Genomic DNA, 23,372 nt, shown 5'->3' with positions numbered 1-23,372 from the left:
TCACCCTTGGAGGTCAGAAGCATGTCTGTTGGTGGCTGGCTGGCTAAAAGAGGTCAGTCCACATGGATAGTTGGTAGGTTTTAAGGGGGCACCTCTAAGGTGGTCTCTGGGTGCATGCATTAATAAAACCATCATTGACATTAGGGTGGGTTTATTAATATCAGATGTTTGATACTAAATACCCCTAGTTTCAGTGAAGCAATTATGTAGGAACTTGTAGCGGCCAGTGTCCAGCACATGTACTTAAAATAGCTTCCCTGTTCACTAACTAGGTCTAACACTTGACAAAGACACAGCAGGGGCATATCTGCTCATGGAGACATGTCCTCACATGTAATATAATGTACCCTGCCTTAGGGCTGCAAGGTCTGCTTTAGGGGTGACTTACATATATTGCACACAGTGTTAGGGAACATTGCACACAGGCTGTGCCATGTTGTCTTAACTTTTAGCTGCACCAAGGCATGTGCTAGATGGTGGTCCCGGAGGATGGCACTATACATGCTGCAGTCCTTGGGGACCCTCTTTCGTACACAGGCCCTAGGCAACAGGGGTACCATTTACTAGGGTCTTACAGGGGGGGGGGGGGGGGGGGCAAAGGTATTGCCAATTGGGGAACAACAGTACAGTTTTAAGAGTAAAGATCTGGCACCGGGGACCTGGTTAGCTGGAGCCAGTGTACCTTTAGTCAAAACTGCATCAGATACCAGGCAAAAAGTGAGGGCGACCAAGTCAAAAAGGGGCACTTTCCTACATAACCCTCCCTCCTCCAAGTGAAAGAATGAAACTAACCTTTCCCAAGAGAGTATTTTTGGAAGGACCCGGAATGATCATCTGCATTGTGTGGTCAGTCCCATGTCTGTTCCACTTTAAAGTCATCTCCTTGTACGGAAATGAACTATATTAACAGTTTGGGGTTTTCACCTTTAATTTGCATTAGCCATCAGAGAGGACTGTGGTCAATCTGAACAAGAAAGTGACAACCAAACAGGTATGGTCTCAACGTCTTCAGGGACCAGACCACAGCAAAGGCTTCCCTCTCAATGGAACTCCAACGCCGCTCTGTGAGGAGTAACCACCTGCTAATGAATGGAACAGGCTGGTCATGGCCATCATCACTGGTTTTTGATAGGACCGCTCTGATCCTATGTTCAGAGGCATCAGTCTGCACTATGAACTGATTTGAATAATCTACAGCTTTTAGAATGGATGCTGAGCACGTTGCTTTCTTCAGAGTGTCAAAGGCCTTTTGACAGCTCACTGTCCAGTTTACTTTCTTTGGCATATTTTTGGAAATCAGTTCTGTGAGGGGTGCCAAAATGGTAGCATACACCTTCACAAACCTCCTGTAATGCACAGGCAAGCCAAGGAATGCCCTAACTTGGGTGGTTAGAGCTACCCAGTCCAGAATTGTCTGGAGCTTAGAACACCTTGTAAGTGGAGGCCAAGTTCAACCACTACAACCCAGGTATTAAACCTTGCACTGTCTGGCACTTTCTTGCTTTGATAGTGAGGCCTTCACTTTGAGGAGCTTCAAGGACCTTACCAAGGTGGATCAGGTGATCTTGCCAAGTGGAGCTAAAGACAGCAATATCATCAAGATATGCTGCACTAAAGGCTACCATACAACCCAGCAAGGGTTTTATTCTCCAACCACTGTCAGGGGCATTCTTTAAATCAAATAGCATAACAGTGAACTGCTAATGTACATCTGGGATTGAGAATGCTGAACTTTATTTTGCTCCAGGGGTCAGGCCAATCTGACAGTACCCTGATGTCAAATCAAAAGGACTGAGAAATGTGTCTGCTCCTACCTAACTTGTCAATCATGTTCGTCTGCTCTTGGAACAAAATGTGCATCCGTCTTAGTGACAGAACTGAGACCTCTATAGACCACACAAAACGTCAGCTCTGGTTTACCTCCCTTGGAATGAGGTTTGGGGACTAAGACCACTGGGCTGGCCAAGGGACTGTCAGAGGCCTAAATCATCCCTAAATTCAGCATCTTGCTTACTTCAGCTCTGATGCGATCTTTCACTTTGTCAGACTGTCAGTATATTTTGCTTTTGACAGGCATATGGTCACCAGTGTCCACATCATGGACATACCAGTTCGTCGAAGCAGGAGTGAGGGAAAGAGCTCAGCGTACTGCTGTAGGACTTGCCTGCAGTCAGCTTGCTGCTGGGCAGTGAGTGTCTGAAAGGACCACTCCACTAACTGACCCATCTTTGGGGCTGTGGGAAAGGAGGTCAGAGAGAGGCTCATGTTCTTCCTGATCCTCATCAGTAAACATTAGCTAGGCACATCCACTCTGTCATGGAAGAGCTTTAGGCAGTTCAAGTGGATAACTCTGTGAGGGTTCCTGGGAGTGCCTAGGTCAACCAGATAGGTGAGGATAGGGTAACAGCTGCTCCATTTGTCCTGGAGTGCCCTTAGGGCCACAGGCTCAAGTACCTACACCTTCTGCCCTGGTGGGAACTCCACCATGGCAGGCGTTTGCTCATACCAGAGCTTCTAGAGCTTTTGGATGACCTCAAGGTTTCCATGTTCTCAGCCATCCTTGAACTTAGATCAAGGATATATTACACAATGTCTTGTTTAGACTCCTTCAGAGGTCTCTCCCAGCGCTCCCCTAACAGAATAATCTAACGGAAGTTCAAAGGGGGGAAACCCTACTTCCCTTCTAGGGCACTTCTTTGTAGACGGAATCAAGGATGGTAACAGGATATCCATTTCTTTTTGAGATTTTCAGGGAATCCTGAAATCATGCCCTTCATGGTTTTGTTGAACCTTTTGACTAAACCATTTCGATGTGGGCGATATGGGGTACTGAACTTATAAGTCACTCCACATTCATATCACAGGGCCTTGAACTATGCAGACATGAAGTTACACTCGGTCTTCTACCACCTCCATAGGGAAGCCCCCTCTAGTAAACATACTGAATAGGGCCCTAGCAACTGCATAGTCTCAGGGTACTTGGTGGCATGACCCACTACCATCAGAATACATCTGAGCCCTGATGATGTTGTAGGGTCGGGGGGGGGACAACAATGTGAACCCCTACCCTTTCAAAGGGACCTTCAACCACTGAAGTGGAATTAAGGAGGCATCTGGATGCCACCAGCTTTGCCACTGGCTTCACATGTGTCAGGAGTTACAAAACCACTTCACCTTCTAGAACATACCTGGCCAGCAGAAATGAGGTTCAAACCTACTCTAAGTTTTGGTCTGGCCAAGATGCCCAGCTAAGTTAATGTCATGAGCCAAAGTGAGTAGGAACTTTACACCTCTGAGGCACTATGACTCTTCTAGTGGCACCAGGCTTGGGGGTGGGGGGGGAGGGAGGTTCTGGCCTCAGCATATAGGAGTCCCTCCTTCCGATAGGTTCTGTGGGAGCCACTGACATCTTCCCCTTCCTGGTCAGCAGCATGCTGTCTCAGGCTCTCAAGAGTGGGATAGGTCTTTTGTCCCTGGCACAGCTCTTCCCTAGAGTGTCCCTCTGGGCCCAGGAGCTCTGCTGTGCAAGGCCCACATTCCTGGGGCTCAATTCTCTCAAGAGCTGACATGTATTCTTCCTGAGGAGAGGGGACCTAAGCTTGTGGCTGATCAGAAGCTGTCTTACCAGACTTCTTGCATTTGCTCTTGCAGGGCTGGGCCATTATTCCAGGCTCCAGCCCCTTTTTTTTTTTTTTCACCCTGCGCCCTAGCAGTAATTTTTAAACAATTAAAAAAAAAAAAGAACAAAGATTGGAAAAATATTTCCTAACTAAAGACAATTGTGGATCCCTTCGTGCAATCACTTATTAAGCAAGTGATATAGCAAATGTGAAAGTTTTGTACCCCACCGCTGTGCCACCAATGTAGAAAGTTAGCTCTTTATATGATATATCAAAATAGGATATATCGTGCAAAAGTTCCAGAAGTTCTCTTACTAGTAGACAAGGGCTTGCTCTAGCAATTCCAATGTGCTTTTTTAGGGGACAGTGTGGTCTTGCAGCTTTAGGCTTATTAGACGGGAGTGTGAGACGTTTTCAAATATACACAGTCAATAAATGAGGCACACATCTCAAAATCCACACCAAGTTACACAAACAACAAGTATCCTTGTATCTAGGCACCACAATCCATATGATCAGATAAATATGGTTTACAAGAAAAATAGTTGTAGTCGACACAGTGCAATTTTCAGAAGTGGCAATGTTATCCTATAGAAAGAAGAACAAGTATTGCCTTCAGGTGTAGTACAGCAACTTATGAGGCCAATCTCCTGGACTTAAGGTAGGTACTGGACAAGGGTCAGGACCAAACCAACAGGTCACATCAGGTGTCTCTAGGGCAGCCAGGTGCAGAAGTGTAGTAAAGCGTCAGGTGCCCAATGTTTGTCAATAGAGATCGGTCCGGTCAAAAAGATGCTGCAGGTTAGGACTGGGAATCCAGTCAGAAGGAACCAACAGGTGGGGTCCAATCTTAAGATGCTTGAGGACACCTCAGGTCCTCTTCTTTACAGGCCAGGGGCGACTGGTGCAGAGATGTCTTGAGGTGTCTGGTTTTCTCCACCCGAGCACTCACGGTTGAGGAGGCCTTTGTGAGGAGACTGCAGGAGACGACGTTGAGTCCACAGTGGGCAAGTCCAAAGTGGGCTTTATCTCTGGAGGACCGGGGGGGAACCTCGCTGGTACTGTTGGCTCACTTCAACTCAGGCTGCGCGGCACAGGTGCAGTGGTGCTTTCAGGTTTCCAGCAGTTGGGAGTCCTTGCATTTCTCCCCGGTTTTTCACAGTAGACGGACGCGATTCTTCGCACTTCATTGTTGTTCTCAGATTATGAACATATCTAATTAATGTACACAACAAATTGCCTTATACTGCTTAACTATATCAGAATGCCTTGAGAAAGCCCCGGCTCACGTGCCTGTTAGGGCGAAACACGTGTTGGCTGACTCTTCTGTGGTTTTGCTTTGGACTAATCACTAATGTAACCCACTTTGGAAACAATTTGTCTTCTCTACACAAAATAAACTAGAAATTATTGGATCAACAAATGACGTTCCTTTGTAATCTTGTTCACCTCATTCCATTGAATTTATGGTATTTGGACACTAAGAAAATACTATTTCTAGTGGGACTTTTCCTTTTTTTCAATCCATGTATTCTTACCTTGCAGGACTTGGGTCCATGTCATCCGGTAAAGTCCCCACATACTTTTCAATAAATTCAGCATTCTACACAGGAAGGCAGTGCCCTGGACCCGCTCCATTCCTTGGAGTCCGTTTTGTATGCTAGTTCTCCTGGGGTGCCTGCAAGATGTAAGGAAGCAGCTCTGCTACTCCATGGTAGTTCCTGGGTCTTTGTTGAAGGCAAGCAGTCCTCCCAGGCTTTAGAGGCGAAACAGCTGCAGGACGAAACTACTTTGGTGCATATCAGCGGGAACAGCAGACAGGCCGCCAGGTCTGGGGCCAAGTCAGGTGCTTCTTCCTCAGGCTTTGCTTTTGCAGCTCTGGTGTCTCTTCTTCGTAGGTCAGCAAGATTCTGCTGTTCTGGTGCCACGGGCTCCCCTAAATACTAAGATGTAGGGGAGTGTAGAGTAGTAGTCAGCAAACAGATGTCTACTGGGTAAGTAACATTTTCTATTCGATGGCATGTGTGGCTGTAGATACACATGCTCTACATAGATTGTAAAGCAGTCCCTCCACAAAAGTGGTGGTTAGCTTGTGGGAGTTGCAGTTGTCTGGAAAAGTGTTCTCAGGACAGACTGTCCTACACTGGCTTGCTGACGTGTCGGTATATCTACACAGTAATGCTTTGTGAAAGTATGCAGTGTAGACCAAGGAGCTGCTTTAAAAATGTCAGCTAAAGGAATGTTTACCAAGAAAGCCAAAGTGGTGTCTTTCTTCCTAGTAGAATATGCTCTAGGAGTTAGTGTCAGCTGTCTTTTTGCTTTAGCATAACAAGTTTAGAAGCACTTAGTGATCCACCTAACTATGCAATTATTTGTGATTGCATTATCCCTATGCGGTACTGAAAAAGCTGTTTTGTTTTCCTAAATTAATTAGTGCTGTCACTGTAATACTTGAGTGCCCTTTTGACATCCAAAGTGTGGAGTGTTCTTTCTGCCAATGAGCAAGACTGCAGAAAGAAAACCAATAACTCAGTGGTGTGTTTGATGCAGAATTGAGAAACTACTTTTGGTAGGAACCTTGGATTTGTACCAAGGACCATCTTGTTTTTGTGTATATGAAAGAAAGTGAACTTAAAGCATTAACCTTAGAATAACCTTACACATCTGAGTGAGGTAATAGCAAATAAAAAACACTTTCCAAGAGAGGAACTGAATAGGACAGGAATGAAGTGAGTCAAAAGGTGGGCCCATGAGCTTAGTGAGTACTATATTAAGATTCCTGTATGAGAAGGTCTGCCCTGTTGGGGAGCTTCTCATGGGGAACCTGTGAGAGGTCCAAGAGTGTTGTGAACCATGGCTGACGTGCCCAAGTGGGAGCTACCAGGATCATGATGAGAGATGTCCGAGTTTCCGAACCAGTAATGGAACAAGAGGGAGAGGCGGAAAAACATAGGCAAATATCCTTGACCAGTTCATCCACAGAGCACTGCCCTCTGATAGAGAATGAGGGTACCTGGATGTAAAGCTTGGGCATTTTGCGTTTTCTAATGTACTGAAAGTCAAATTGAGAAGTTCCCCACCTTTGGAAGTATTTTTGAAGGACTTGTGGGTGGAGTTCCCATTTGTGGACTTGTTGTGCATCCTGCTGAGCAGGTCTGCGAACTCATCTCTTCCCAGGAAATCCTCTGCCAGTAGGCGAATGTGATGATGAGCCCACTTATATATTGTTTGTGCAAGTTGTGATGAATGGAATGACCATGTCATACCCTGTTTTTGTAGTAATACACTGCTGTCATGTTGCCCTCCCCAGAAGAAACAGCATCACTCCCCACCTCTGGGCCCTCCATTGGCTTCCAATCCAGCAAAGATACCTCTTCAAGCTCCTCACCCCATGCATGCAAGGCCATCCACAATGCTGGACCCACCTACACTAACAACCGCCTCACATTCCACTGACCAGAGACCTCTGCTCAGCTTCCCTTGCCCAGGCCCAAGTCCCCGCATCCGCCATGAACGCTTCGGTGGTCACTCCTTCTCCCACCTCGCTGCTAGGTCCTGGAACGTCCTCCCAATACACCTGCCCAAATCCCCTTCTCTGAAGGACTTCAGAAAGCAGCTCAAGACATGTCGCCAGCTGGACGAGGCCCATAGCATCTCTCCAGTGCCTAGAGACTCCTTCCAAAACCCCGACACCCTCATCCCCACCGGGATGACAAGGTCTCGCTCTAAAAGACCCTTGGATTAAGAGATTGTCCAACCGGACTAAGATAACTTTTGTGTGACATGTGAGGGGAATCAGGAAGTGGGGGTAGTGAATGTGGTGGATCAGAAGGAGGAGAAGAAGGTAAAGGCTTTTTGTGGCCTTGTCCTTTAAGATCTTTTTCGGAGGCAGTGAGTTGTCCAAGACATCCTGGAAAGTTAGCTTCCTCTTAAAAGTAGAGAGGATAGCCAAAATACGTCCTGTTCCTTCATGAATGTACAACCTGCGAGGTTTAGCATCCATGGTTTCTAGTATCTGCTCAATGGGAGACAGTGTAGTGGAGGATGACTAGAATCCAATTGCTCTGAAGGGGTAGCGTCTTGAGTTTTTGGTAAAGATGGTTTCTGTTGGTAGTACTTTTTAGATGCTGAAACTGATTCTGAGGTGCTTCGGCTTGGATCCGATATAGTCGGTACCGAAGGTTTGGTGGTTAGCATTCGGACCGAAATAGAGGAGGTCAATACCCGCCAGTAGCCTTCATTGTCTTTGGTGCCGAGCTGATGGGCAGGGCAGCTGAACTGACCTTCTGAGACAGACCATGGCCTGGAGGCAGTGGTTGTCCAATAACCTCAGAAAGGGCTTTTTTATGAGTTTTAGTGGGGGCAAGAGGGGCTGCAGTACTCACTTGCTGCACCAACGGTACTTTGTGGCTTTCTATGTCGGACTGAATGGAGACTGCCTCCTCCTGTTCTGGCTCCTCCTGTGCGTGTTATTCCCCGAAGATGTCCAGAGTATCGCCTAGGGATTTATGCACCATCTCCAACCTACACGCTCTTCGGTCCATGCGCAGTATCACTAAGAAGGAGGAGCCACCCGTGGCACGAAAATTCTTCTTGAAGAGAAACAACTTGTAGCACTCTGAACCCAACACTAGATGGCAGAAGTATGCAGAGCATGTGTGTCTACAGCCACACTTGCCATTTAACATACTCTTCTTTACCACAGTCCACAACAAGAATCGATTAACTTAAAACTTCCTCCTCAACCTCAGGTCTGTAGAAGTTGTTTTTTAAAGTCCAGAAGTCACTCAAAAGTACTCACTCTTGTTCTGTCCCTGTATTCCAACCCAGCATCAACATATTTGTGAAAAAATGTCTCAATTTGAGTGGGGTAAGTTAACAGGCGGCCAAAAAAAGAACAAAATCTAACAAGCTAGTTCATACAAGCATATCTGGCGATGTTGGCCTTCCCCCCAACCTTAATCTCAATCATTAATGGTAAGGAGAGCACAACCAAGCACACTCCAGGTCCTTGAAGACACATTTGAACGGACTGTTAAAATATTCGGGATTTTGTTCCATTTTGTTTGTTATGTAAATGGAGTATAAATTGAATATATATGTTTTTGGCATTTGAAGCTACCAGAAACTGAAAGTAAAGATCAATATCAATGTTATCCATGCTTTCAACCAATCTACTCAAGCTGGGAGTTGAAAGGACCAGTCTAATGGCTGATGTTGGGGGGGCTTTGTCTCTTGAATCAGAACTGATAAAATGCATTACTCAACTCACATTGGATTGACCTAGAGAGACACCTTGGAACTTACATGATTAGTATTATTTTTTGTTGGTGGGTAAGGTAATAGGAGGGTCAATTTCTAGAAAACTATGTAACAGTTGAACAAAAAAAAAGCAGAAACACTAAGGGATAAGTATACAAACCTGAGCCATCTGCCGGCAACTCATCGATACACCGCTTTATCTGGAAACAGAAGGCCACTCTCATGCCCGGAAGGGTGGTGAAGCACCAGGGAGCCTCAGAGCCATCTGGATTCCGGCAGTAATTCTCCTGCAGTCCCCTGAGAGGAACACCATGCACAGGTAAGTATTTTCACACTTTATTGGCACTGCCCATCCAGCGTCTGGTACTGTGCTGGTTTTGGATTTACAACCAACATAATAGTAGGTATCAAATTATCCCACAGTTCAAGGTAAATGCCTTTTACATTGAACTATCCTGCCCCGCCTTCAATTTCATTTTATTCACCACAAATAGAGTCCCTGGACATCCTCTGAATTTATGCTAATTGGAGAGGTATATGTTTTCACAAATAGAATGTTACATTTCTTCTAGCCACAAACATCTACTCTGTTTGGTATTCTTCCTCGCCAGATTTTGGCTTAATTCCACCTAAAACAATATTAAAGAAAACTCTTTCAGGACAATAATTTGAGGATGCAATTTCTCCTGCGGGGCTTAACTCTTTTGCATGTTTTTACATGGCATTCTCTTTCATCTAGCTTCTCTTCTATTGCGGTCAGTGGCATTATGTCCTCTGGCATAATAAATTGGAGGGGTATTATCCTTTTAACACATTACATCACATTAGCATATTTCTAAGGATAATGTTTGGCTGAACACCAGCATGTATGGCTAGCTCTACCAGAGTATTCCCAATACATATTTATTTCTTGTGCCTGTGATCAAACATTTAGTACATCTGGTACATCTATAAGGGGAGAAGAAGGGCTTGTTCGAAATCTTCCACATTTGTGTGTATTTACTTTTCTTCTAGGCTTCCTACTTCCAGTATTTCAGAATGGTCTTGCGGTTCACAGGCCCACTCTCCATCGCTGGATTTGGCAATCCTTTGGACAACTAGAGCTTCGACTGGGTATTGCTTACCTGTTGTAAGTTCTGTTTTGGTTAATTCTTTATCTATTCTCATTCTCTGTATTTAAACAATATATAACTGTTCCACTTTTCAGATTTTCATCATTTATGACAAACTGTACATCTTTTTCGTTTTCACCATAAAGAATTTGTCATGGTAGGCTTAGTTAAGAAAGCTTTGTCAAAATCACAAATGTTAGTAAAATGCTGAAGTTAAAAAAAATAATAATCTTGATGTTTACCCTGAGAGCATGATATATTTTAATATAACATATGTGACCGATTAACTAGAGATACAAAGCCTAATCCCCTTTCATAAAATATTTCCATTCAAGCTCCAAATTTGTCAATGTTTCCACTAATGTATTTTTTTTTTTTTAATGTACCACAACAGTCTGCTAATGCCTGCAGAATTGATGGGAAGGCCAAATAACAGACTCTTGTTTGACAAAGAATTGCCAACTATAAACTAGTAGATCTGGAATACCGAGGACCAATGAGGTACAACTGACGCAGTACATATTATCAACTTTAGCACTGTGCTAATAAGAGGTTGCATTCCAAAGCTGAAGACATGCATCTTCTGGCATGGATCAAAAAATAGAACAAAAAAAACAAGAAACCTATTTTCCAAGATGCTTTAGTTGCGACTCACAAAACCAAGATATAAAAGGAGCTATCACCAGTCTATGAAGAGACAAAATCCCTAACAGGTGTGCCATCCCTTTTACACTGATATTTACACTCAGTTGTAAACAATTATGCCCATGGCTGAGGCATCAAAAATATTATGGCTCTCAATCCAGATGTAACAAAAGATGCAACATGTTTGCCTTTGTACTTGCAAAAAGTCCTTCTGGGAGCTACTGTGGGTCGTACAGCTCAGTGTGGGGGGCAACAAAAGCAGAAATAGAGGAAATCTTTATAAGAGGGATGAATTTGTTTTGTATCCTATTAGACCATTGAAAGAAACATCCATGAAATAAAAGGGCAGTTACTCCTCTATTTGGAATTTATTTACCCTTTTTGTTCCCAGTTTCATATGTTTCCACAAGCCAAATGATGTGAGATGCATCTAAATACCTTGTTTGGTTTTCCATGGTCAAGTCATTTCCATTTATCAGTGTAGATTTCTGCAGCACAAACATAGGCCTAGAGTATTAGAGTGCTTTACAATGAACAGTCATCAAGTATTCCACGAAATCAAATAGGAGGAACATGCCTCGCTTAATATGGGATACATGAGAAAGCAACTAGCATCCAACTAATCAAGGGACTACAGATAAAATCTGGACAATAGGTTAGCAGTAATAATGAAGCAACAAATGGGAGCAACAGTAAGTTTCTTCAGAAGGTAGCTTTTAGGATTTGTGAAGACAAGAATTATTATTGAACACCGCAAATGTGACTCTGGAGCGAGAGGATTGTTTAGCTTTTTGGGGGGTGTTCTGTTTTTTTGTTTTCATATAGCAAGTGTAGGAAGCTTGCCGTGTGTGGCAGTATCCTAGGTCCAGGTATCCCCTATTAGTGAAGTGTAGGCAGTGTCTAGAAGCCAGGCTCTCTAGAGGTAGCTGTGGAAGAACAGCCAAGGCTTATCTAGGAGACATGCAAAACTCATGCAAAACCATTGTAGTCACACAGCACTTACACACATGAAAAAAAACATTAAATTGTACAAAAATAAAGGTACTTTATTTATGGAACAACACAATACCACAAAGTATGCAAGAGGCAACCCTCCACTAGGAGGTAAGTCATACACTAAATATATACACTAGTAAACAGTAATAGGCATAAAAATAGGTTAGAAAACTGTGCAAATAGCAATAACCAATAGTGACCCTAGGGGGAGCCCAAACCATATACTAAAAAAAAAAAAAAAACAATGCGAACACAGGACCCCCACCTAGATAAGTGGAATGTGTAGAGGGGAGTTGAGTATCAGAAAACCACAGAGGTAACACAGTACCCCCCCAGCAACCAGAAAAGCAGGAGTAGATCACTGGAATTTCCCCAAACCACACAAAAGGGAAGAAAAGAAGACACCCAGACAATACTGCAAGAAACCAGTGGTGGATTCCTGGAGAAGAAGGCCTGTGGAGAGAGGAGTCCAAGTCCAAAAGTCACAATGGAGTCCAGGAGGGGTAGGAGCTACTACCTACCCAGATGTACTTGCAGGAGTTGGTCAACGGTAATGAAGATCAGGTCAGCACTGCAGTCCTGGAGCTGGAGATGAGTTCCTGATGGATGCAGATGTCCCACGCTGGAAGGAAGATTGCAAACGGGTGTCAGTGCAAGTGTTCCACCAACAAGCCTTGGCAAAGGGAAACTCGCTGTTAATGGAAAAGTGGTGCTGCTGGGGACCAGCAAGGCCCAGGAGGACTCAACTCTGGAGGGGGAGTCAGAGGGGACCCTCAGTGACACCGAGAGTCCACAGGAGCAGAGGCCGCACCCACAGGAGTCCCACAGGACGGGGACACAGAAGTCGCTGAAGGAGCCCATGCAGCACTACAGAAAGGGATCCCACACCCCAAGAAAACCACGCAGAGGGTTGTGTGTCGCAGGAAGGTGTGCTGGGGATGGTAGCTACACATCGCCTGAAGATTCCTTGAAGGAGATGCAAACAAGCCTTGGCAGCTGCAAGAGAGTACTGTCCTGCTTGGGAAGGCAAAGGCTTACCTCCACCAAGGTTGGGGAGCTGGCAGAGAGGACCAAGAGGACTACTCCGGACCACCACCCGTGATGCAGGATCCACACAGCTCAAGATGAGGGGAGATCAACGCAGCCGGTCGTCGTTTCAGCAGGTGCCTGCGGATGCAGTAGAGTGACTCCTTCACTCCAAGGGAGATTCCTCCTTCCTTCTAGTGCAGACTGAAGACACGCAGCCCACAGTGTATGCACAGCCGGTGTAAATGTTGAGTTGCTAGCAGGAGCCCTGGAAACAATGTTGCAGAAGAGTTCTTCTTGGAGGCATATTGTCGGGTCTTGGAGGCTCCAGTCACAGTTCGAGGCCAGATATCGAAGTGAAGGTTGCAGAGCAATAATACTGGAATCTTGCAAGCCGAATATGAGGACCCACCCAAGAGAGACCCTAAATAGCCCTGAAAGGGGGATTGGTCACCTAGCCAGGTAAGCACCTATCAGGAGGGGGCTCTGACATCACCTGCCTGGCCACTCCGATGCTCCACGAGTTTCCTGCCAACCTTGTGAACAGGGACCCTCTGGAGGAGGTCTGACACCTCCCCTTGGGTGGTGATGGACAGGGGAGGGGTCACTTCTCTTTCCATTGTCCAGTCTCGAGCCCGAGCACTGGAGGTCCCTGAACCGGCGGACTGGTTTATGCACAGAGGACACCAAATGTGCCCTTCAAAGCATTTCCAGTGGCTTGGGGAGGCTACCCCTCCCATGCCAGTCACACCTACTTCCCAAGGGAGAGGATGTTACCTCCCTCTCCCAAAGGAAACCATTTGTTCTGCCTTCCTGGGCTTGATCAGAGCAAGCAGCAGGAGGGCAGAACCCTGTCTGAGGGGTGGCACCAGCTTGAGGTGCCCGGAAAAACCCATACAACTGTTGGTAGCAATGCTGGGGGTCCTGTAAGGACCATTATGAGGCTGTGTAGCTGGACATAGGTAGTGACTTATGTCCAGAACACGCATAAGATGGCGTCCCTGAACTCACGAAGTCCAGAAAAATTGAGCAGGAGTTCATGGGGGCACCTCTGCTAGTGTAGGGGTGCCCTCACCCAAGTACTTGCACTCTGCCCTCTGGGCTAGGAGGGCCTGTCACAGGGGTGACTTGCAGTGACCAAGCAGGCTTCAATGGCAGGCCCGCAGAACGCTTTGCATGGGTTCCATATGGGTAGCCCATAGGGATCCCCTGGTACCTCAATGCCCTGGGTACCTATGTACCATATACTAGGGACTTAGATAGGGGTACCAGTATGCCAAATGTGGGGTGGTACAAATTACTACGTTAGAAGGGAGAGAGCATAATCATTGGGGACCTGGTTAGCAGGATCCCAGTAAACACAGTTCAACACACTAACATCAGGCAGAAATGGGGGTAACCATTCCAAGAAAGTAGCAGCGTGTATCACCCTTCTACTGCCTATTTGGTTTCCACCCACGAATGCTTTCTATAATGGACATGCAAGTAACAGTAAGTCCCCTCAGTACAGGAACATCATACCAAGATTTACAACATCCAACTCCATGCGCAACGTCATCTAGAAACTTACCAAGTTCAAGTCAAAAAGCAAGCAGATAAACATATAACCCCAGCTCCTACTTACGATCTAGGGGATCAGGTCTGGCTATCCACTAAGAACCTCCATTTAGCAGGATCTAAAAAGCTCAATCCACGCTTCGTTGGTCCTTTCACCATTTCAAGGGTAAATAGTCATCGCCCCTGCAGACAGCCTGGTTTTCAGTTGAATCGCCGCACCCAAACACCACCTTCTTAGGAAAACCCACTCTGGTAAAAATACCAATCAGGGCCTTGGCTACTGCAGGAGCTGTAGTGGACCTAAGGGGAATTTCTTCAGGGTATCCAGTAGCATGATCCACTACTACCAGTATGTATGGATTTCCGGAGGCTGTGGGTGGCTCAAGTGGACCTACAATGTCCACACCAACTCTTTCAAACCAAACTCCCACCACAGGAAGTGGAATGAGGGGGGCCTTTGGGTGACCATCTTGTCTTGCCACTGGCATGACAGGTGACATGGGAGCTACAGAACTCCTTCACTTTCAGGGACATGTTGGGCCAATAAAAGTGGTTGATAGGTCTCCTCCGTGATTTGGTGTGTTCCAAATGCCCAGCTAGGGGGATGCCATGGGCCAAAGTTAGGATAAACTCTCTAAACTCCTGAGGCACTACCACTCTCCTGATTGCATCAGGTTTGGGGTCTCTGACCTCAGTGTAAAGGAGTCCATCTTCCCAATAGACCCTGTGGAAGCCACTGACATCTCCCTTCTCCTGTGCAGCAGCTTGCTGCCTCAGGCCTTCAAGAGAGGGACAAGTATTTTGTCTCTGGCACAGCTGTTCCCTTGAGGGTCCCACTGGGCCCAAGAGCTCTACCTGATAAGGCTCTACCTCCATGGACTCCGTTCCCTCAGGAGCTAAAAAATCTTCCTGAGAAGAGAGGCCTTGTTTCTTGTGCTGTTCAGAGGCTGGTCCCCCAGTCCTCTTACCTTTTCTCTTGGAAGGTTGGGCCAGTATTCCAGGCCCCAACACATTTTCACCCTGTGCTCTGCTTTGTGCTTGTTTTTACAAACACCAGTTCAGGGATTCCCAGCATGGCTGCATGGGTTTTGAGCTCTACCTCAGCCCAAGCTGAGGACTCCACATCATTCCCTAGCAAGCATTCTACTGTGAGTGCAGAAGAGACCACTACCTGTTTCAGGCAAGTAACCCCTCCCCATTCTAAAGTCACCATAGCCATGGGATGGACTTTAGTCACATAGTCAGCTGTGGTAACTGGATATGTCTGTCCAGCCAAATACTGTCCTGGGGAAACCATGGTCACTGTACCCCCTAGGGTGTCTACTTTTGTCCCATTGTTTAAGAAATGCTGCCTCTATTTTTGCATGTTAGGCAGCCAGGTAGCCAGTGTGGCTATATCCACCCCACCCTCAGAGACTAGAGTAGCTTCCGTGTGGACCCCGATTTGCTCTGGGCACACTGTTGATACCACGTGGAGACTGGCTATTCCAGTACTAACTAGAGTAGTGCTAGTGGGATTTTTCTTGGGGCAGGCCATGTCTCCAGTTTAGTGTCCATGCTGCCTACAGCTGACACACCAGGCCTTCTTGGGATCAAAGTTTTTACCCTCATACCCATTTGTGGACTGTGAAGAGGCTCAGGGCTCACCCTCCTGTGCAGACTTTTGGGGCCCTTGAGAAGACTCATTGTATTTGTCCTTAGGTGTCTCACCACTCTTCACATGAGGAGGCTTTGTGACCCCTTTCTTTTGGTCACTCTCTGTGGAAGTCTTGGTCACCCTAGTCGTGACCTAATGGTCTGCCTTCTTTCCCAATTCCTGGGGAGAAATTGGACCAAGGTCTACCAGATTTTGATGTAACTTGTCATTGGAGCAGTTACATAACAGGTGTTCCTTCATAACCAAAATATAAAGCCCATTATAGTCATGCACTCCACTGCCAGTTATCCAACCATCTAGTGTTTTCATGGAGTAGTCTACAATATGAACCCAGGACCGGCTTGAGGTTTTGTGAGCCCCTGAACCTAATTATATATTCCTCAGTGGGGTTTCCAAAGCCCTCAATCAGGGTAGCCTTCACGTGGTCAAAGGATTCAGCATCTGCACCAGTGAGTGTGAGGAGCCTATCCCTACACCTACCAGTTAACAGTTCAAACAGGAGATCTCCCCAGTGAGATCTGTTTAACTTTTTAGTTGCAGAAGCTCTGTCAAAGGCTGTGAACCACTTGGTGATATCATCATCCTCTTCATATTTAGCGGCAATCCCTTTGGGGATTTTTAGGATATCAGTATTCTCTCTGACCCGGTTTATATTGCTTCGCACCATTAATGTGTGTTCAGCCCATTTCTGCTCTCTCTCTTTCTACAGCTAGGAGTTGATGCTCCAAAGCTAACATTTTGGCCATCCTTGCTAAAAGGAGGTCCTTGTAATTGAGGCTGCCCTCAGTGTTCCCAGAGGAGCTGGACTCCCCTCTGAACGATCCAGATCCTGTGAGCACTAACCTTGGAGATAAGGGCCTTGGGGCCCTGGTCTCCCTAGTTAGGTGAGGAGGTCATCCTCCTCATTGCTAACATCTTCCCTGTCTGAGTGGAAGTCTTCCTCCTCAGCAGGGTGTTCCCTTGTATACTATGCCAAGAGCTCCTGGAGCTTGACCTTGGTAGGTTTGGAATCTGTTCTAATCTTTTTCAGCTTACAAAGGGACCTAGCTTACAGTAACTTTTAAATCTAAATAGAGATGCTAAGGGGACTTAAACAAGGCCCTAGCAAGACCTTTTTAGAAACAATTGCCAAATTCAAAAATACGTTTTCTAAAGGCAATTTTGGAACTTAGTCGTGTGCTCAGGTAATGGCTGAGTAGTACAGAAAATACAAAGTCGTAGATCCCACTGCTGCCACCAATGTAGGAAGCTGGTGAGTCGAGGGGTTCCCCAGAGGCTTAACAGAGGCCAAAGTAGATAATACTAATGTTCTCTTTTGTGGTAGTGTGGTCGAGCAGTTAGGCTTATCAGATGGTAGTGCAAAGCATTTGTTGTACACACAAACTCAAGAAACGAGGAACACACTCAATGACTAACTCCAGGACAATGTTTTTATGCAGCAAACATTTTATTACTTTATTACTAGAACCAAAACATCTTTGTTCAAGACAGGTACATTTGTAAGCAGGTATCACGCATATATATCAAATGTCCTTTGTTTAGAGTTTTTCAGATAAAATAGTTGACAGTGCAATTTCTCATAGGAACCAATGCAGTCCTAACGGAGGAAAAGTGTTAGCACAGTTAACAGGTAAGTACTCAACTTACAATCCCAGTCTTCAGGAGTTAGGATGTCCAAAGGTAAAAGTTCAAGTTGACCCCAAAAGCGCACCACCAGCAACACAGGCCTGGCGCAAAGATCAAAGTTGATGTTGGGTTTTCAATGGAATCCTATGAGGACTGGGGGCACTCAGAACACAGGTTGCAGGTAAGTACCCGCGGTTTAAGGACACAGGCCTGGGGGAGTGGTTTAGGTCAGCACCGTGGGAGTTGGGGGGCACAGGTCAGCATCAAACATACCCTCATCAGCCGTACAGGGGCGGCATGGTGCAGACACAGTGTTGGGTGGCCAATGCTTTTCAATGGGGTAAGCCCGGGGTCACAAAGATGCTGCAGGTAGGGTCCAGGGGGCCAGTTCCAGCCAGGGTTGTCAGGCGTCTGCCCGTAGAACTACTCCTATTCACTACAAGCAATTAATAGGATGAATCTGAAATTTTCAGTACACACGTTACCTTCATTGGGAACAGATTCAAAGAACGGTTCCCGCACCAGTGGAATATTTCAGGCTGGAGATATAGCAATATGGAAGGGGCGGGCCTTTATAAAATTCTACTCCAAATGCCATGGTATCACCTAGATGCATTCTCAGATGGTGAGGGAAGATAGGTATGAACCTAGTAGGATGCCAGGCCTGGCAGATACAAACTGGGATTTCATGTGAGTAATATGATGTAAATTTGTTTGAAAAGAGAGGTAGACAGATTTAAGATAGAATTCAAGAGTGTTACACTAGGATGTTCTCGTATCTAATACTCCACAAGGGCAACAACTGAGGACCTTCTACAAAAAAAAGAGTGAATAAAGTTCGTCTTACGTGATAGTGAATTCATTCTGCAGTGTGGCAATAGATTCTGTAAGAACAAAGGCTTGATTGCAAAATGTAAAACTGTATTGAGTATACATTAATATACCCTCTCTAAAAACAACTTACTTGCATCCATATTTCTCTGGCAGGAAGTGATGTTTGTGGGGGGTCTGGGAGTCCCATCGTTGGCAGGGGATCCCTGATGAGGTAAAGTTTGCTCTGCCGCGGTAGCCTTCACCTTTTCCCTTGAAGCACGAACTTGTAATTTCCACGTTCTGTGATCCTTGCTTCTCTGCACCACATAATGGGTAAGGGGAAAAAAAAAAGGACAAGACCATATGTATACAGAATTGACTTCCACTTCTATTTCCAGTTTAGACGCTAATGCTGGTATCTGCTTCATTATTAAATAAAGGCAACTGCTAGTTCATATTCTACTTGAGCATCTAATCTTTGATGAACTCTGAGCAATGAAACAAAAACTAGCTGTTCTAACCTGACCTTTGACACACAAGAAAACACGGATAAACAAGCCACTCAGAAACAATCAAAGAAAAGTTGGCAGTATTAAGTAAAAATAGTGCATGAACACAATTAGCACTGGGTGCACCTTAATGACAGTGCACCTGTCACAGACCCTGAGAATGTACCATATTACAATGTGTTGTCCGCAGTGCAAGTAGAAACTCGCACCTGAACATTGGGAGAGCGCAGCATCGAATGATCCCCCCTCCCATAGGTGGATGCTCTGTGACAGTGCACTCGTCATGGGGCCCTCAGTAGGTGTACTGAGTGTGCACCACCACATATGAGAAGCACAGTACGTGTGCCTCCCGACAGATTGATTGCCCCTACACCTGCTCTCTAATGAGTGCAGTGGCAACAGCCTTCCCCTAATTGCGTGTGGCCATGCCCTGAGGGAATACCCAGTTAGCGACTGCGCCGGTAGGCACACATTTAGCACTCCAGCATTCTCTATTACTAAAGGAGCTTTGCAAGTGTCTATTGCCCCTCTATCACATAAAGGTGGCCAGTGGGCAAACATAGGGTACAAACGTTGGTTTCATCCCAATGGCACAGAGTATAACATGGACCCCCGTTTTGTCACAATCCATGCCACCGGAGTGAAGATAACTCAACTGAATATGAGGCACTCTGGATACCAAGCTTTTATCAGGCCCACATGGCACAGCATATACATCTATAAGCTTCTAGCAACTTCATCAGAAATGTGACATCACAACTGTCTGTTCACTCTAGTCCCGCTATCACACACCACAGTGTTAGCACGTAAATACAAAGAAATATCACATTTCAATTCATGAAATGTACTACACCACTACCACTGCCTCTAAACCTGGTCTCAGTAGGAACTGAATGGGTGGTGTGGGTTGTTTTTAAGCAATGTACACTTAAGCAACATGAGTGTCGGGCCGTATGGTTTTCTGAGGATAAACTGGGGTAGTTTGTAGTTACTCGAGGAAAAGATCCACATTCGTGAATGTGAAGTTGTAGACTGATGTTCATAACAACTGAAGGTTTGAAAGTCATCAACAAATGGGGCTAAACGTTTGGTATGGGCTGTGTGGCTACGGCTTTCTGGCTACGGCTTACTAACTTTAAATGGTGAAATATCTACGCCCATTTTTTATGAATGCAAGTAAATAAAAAACTTCAGACATGAACGCTCAAATATGTGAAAGCAAAATGTGGCAATGAATTCTAAGCACAGATTTACAAAACGTGTTTTGACAAGCTTTGATAGTTTTCAATGAGTGAACTTGACAAAGACCAAGAAGTATCTATCCTAAGTGCCTTACATGAAGCACTGAGACCGCTGCCTTTGCAGTGACCATGCTCGCAGACTTCGAGGTTTGGACTGAGTACGGGAACACTAATGAGAATAGTTCCGAATTGTTTTCCATGCAATAAAATAAATACATGCCAGATTTAGAAACGACAGTACATTAATGAATGTGTTTATCCTCCCAGTTTACAGAATTCAAGTACAGACTCAAATTCATCTTCACAGGAGAACACACCATATAACTCTTTGTCTGATAGGAATTCACTACATTTGGTAAGCGTCACTGACCAGCCAAAAAACAAGAAAGAAGAGGTGGAGTCTAGTGTCGGTTTTCTCTTGTCCAATTCCACTTTCATGCCCCTACCACTGGCGCTCATGGCTTAATTATGTTGTCATTAGTGGGAGTGATAAGAGGTAGGGAAAAGCATCACTCCTGTTGGATTGTATGCATAAAGTTAGTTAAACCTGGCACTCCCCTAGACCTTCCAGTTTGGATGAGACTTGCGATGTCACATCCACAACGGAGGCCAAAGAAAGTTGAGAGCATTTCCATACCTTTCCAGTGTCAGAAAGTAACATTCAATGGCCATTTCCCCCTGAGCCATTACATAAAGTAGAAAAAGAGGTATGATGTGTAGGTCAGTGAAAAGGACAACAGGCTGGTGATGATCAATGCATGGTGAAGATCTTTAATATGCTTACTATTAAACAAAAATGGTCTTTTTTCCGACTAATAAAATATTTATAGAATAAAATTAACATTAGGATGTCTTATTAGGTGTATTCCATGAAGATATGAGAGGTATAACAGATCTTATTTTACAGAAAAAAATCTTAGGGATAGAAAAAGGCAAATGCGTTTCCTTTTAACAGGAGATCTATGAAGTCGAAGCCCAGAAGTGGTACAAGAACATTTCTGAATGATCTGGATTTCATCCTGGACTCCCCCTCATTATCCTGATCATATTTGATGACTTGCATCTTAACCTGAACAGCCACCAACAACACATGTTCTTGGCCCAACGTCTACCAAACCATTCTCTTAGCAATCATTATTCTTTCGGCAATCACAAGCATGACAATGGTTCCACTTTATCCAGATCAGAAAAACACTACCACGCTATTAAGTGCATATCCTTTGGCCATGTCGATTCACCTGGCCAAGAACATGATTAATACAATACATTTCCCAACTTGTATGGTTTGTATGGGTGCGTACCACAGAACTTTCAACTATGTACGTTTGATATTATGTTCACTTCTAGTGAATCCATAATTAATCCTGAGTAAAAAAACGAATGTAAACTGCTGCCCAAGGTGTGAACCAAACACGCTCTTGGATGTCAAAGATATATATATATAAACATTCCGGTGTACTTTGAGCATCAATTCTCAAAGTCTGGGCAACTTCAAGTACGGTCATGTATTGAAGCAAAATTATTTTTATTCCATTTGGTTTGCTAATAGCCAGCAATCCACATAACACAAAATGTTACTAATGTATCCACACCAACACATTTAATTCCCTGACTGACAAGGCTGTCAATACATGTGTAAATTAAGGTCAGCCATCCAAATAAACTATAAAGCCTAAAAGGGACTTATTTATCATGATTAAACCAGCTACAATTTTTCCCATACCCTGAAAAAAAGTATAAATCCAGTTTATACAAGCATACTGTGATCCGGGCCAAAAGGTCCGAACCACAATTCTCATTTCTACCAAGTGACTTATTTAACAACATACTACACTCATCTTTTCACTTTCACTAACTGCTCCACCCATTTATTATACCCCATCCACCCTACCCCCAACCATGGGTAACCCCTGAAATACATTATCAATAAAACCCAAAAATGTGTTTGTTCCTTTGCATGTGCATTAAATCCTTTACTCCTTAGCACTGTGTAGACTACGAATCTGGCCCTCACAGCCTTATCGCTTCACAATGCACACTTCTTCGAAGGCTAACCCACACTATAAATCACTACTCTCCGTTACTAGAAGACTCATTACTCAGTCAGGACTCTCCGCACCTATTGTTGCCATTTATTTACCCTTCACAATCTCTGTGATTTATTGAACCGTCACTGTGGGGCTCTTTGCCTTAAACCCATTCGTAGGGAACCCACTCACGCCACCCACTTTTATCCTTTCGCTAATAAAAGCTGCAGAACTTATTCTCATACTTAGGACTACCAGCCTGGTCTTGTGGGTCCTTTGCTTCATCAAACCTCAAAAAATCAAGTTGCTCTAATGCAACGTATGTCCCATTCTGTCTCACTTGGCATGTTTCAAAACTGCTGCTGTCCTTTCACTATAAAAGAAACCGGTTAAATAATTCTCCTCTGCCCCCAACAACTTTGCTTTATCTCCATGTCTCTTGTATATCTAGTGCATAACCATCTCGCATGGTGACTTTCTACCCATGATCTAATTTACAAGTGCTTCATTACATTAAAACTGCCCTTTCTCACATGAAAGGTCCATAAGGATTGGGTTTGTCAATTCTGATTTTGCTGAACAAAATGGTGTTCAAAAGTGTAGTTTTTCCTACAATGCATATGATCGCCACCTTATCCCTACCTTAAGAATGATATTTTGCCGATGCCTGGAGCTCCTTTCACTGTAAATGTAGGAAGTTGGCTCTGTATGTGCTATTTCAAAGTAAGGAATAGCATGCACAGAGTCCAAGGGTTCCCCTTAGAGGTAAGATAGTGGCAAAAAGAGATAATACCAATGCTCTATTTTGTGGTAGTGTGGTCGAGCAGTAGGCTTATCAAAGGAGTAGTGTTAAGCATTTGTTGTACATACACCCAGGCAATAAATGAGGAACACACACTCAGAGACAAATCCAGCAATAGGTTTTTGTTATAGAAAAATATCTTTTCTTAGTTTATTTTAAGAACCACAGGTTCAAATTCTACATGTAATATCTCATTTTAAAGGTATTGCAAGTAAGTACTTTAGGAACTTTGAATAATTACAGTAGCATATATACTTTTCACATAAAACACAAATAGCTGTTTTAAAAGTGGACACTGCAATTTTCACAGTTCCTGGGGGAGGTAAAGTAAAGTTAGTTTTAGCAGGTAAGTAAATTACCTACAGGTTTCAGTTTTGGGTCCAAGGTAGCCCACCGTTGGGGGTTCAGAGCAACCCCAAAGTTACCACACCAGCAGCTCAGGGCTGGTCAGGTGCAGAGGTCAAAGAGGTGCCCAAAAC

General features: G+C 44.7%; 1 protein-coding gene across 4 annotated transcripts in view; it reads right to left on the bottom strand.

Moving 5' to 3' along the window:
- MST1 (macrophage stimulating 1) overlaps positions 1-23,372 on the bottom strand; it is a 355,392-nt gene that overhangs the window by 175,447 nt on the left and 156,573 nt on the right. For 3 of the 4 annotated variants that reach the window (XM_069206862.1, XM_069206864.1, XM_069206863.1), the window contains 2 exons: positions 18,466-18,640; positions 9,043-9,179 (listed from right to left, as the gene is read on the bottom strand). In XM_069206862.1, the coding sequence (XP_069062963.1) occupies positions 9,043-9,179; positions 18,466-18,640 (312 nt within the window). The remainder of the gene's footprint in view (positions 1-9,042; positions 9,180-18,465; positions 18,641-23,372) is intronic. The other variant, XM_069206865.1, reaches the window with a different exon arrangement.

The sequence above is a fragment of the Pleurodeles waltl genome, chromosome 9, assembly GCF_031143425.1.
Source record: "Pleurodeles waltl isolate 20211129_DDA chromosome 9, aPleWal1.hap1.20221129, whole genome shotgun sequence".
Lineage (NCBI taxonomy): Eukaryota > Metazoa > Chordata > Amphibia > Caudata > Salamandridae > Pleurodeles > Pleurodeles waltl.
Note: the sequence above shows the minus strand (reverse complement) of the source record. Positions and strands in the feature narration are given on the sequence as shown.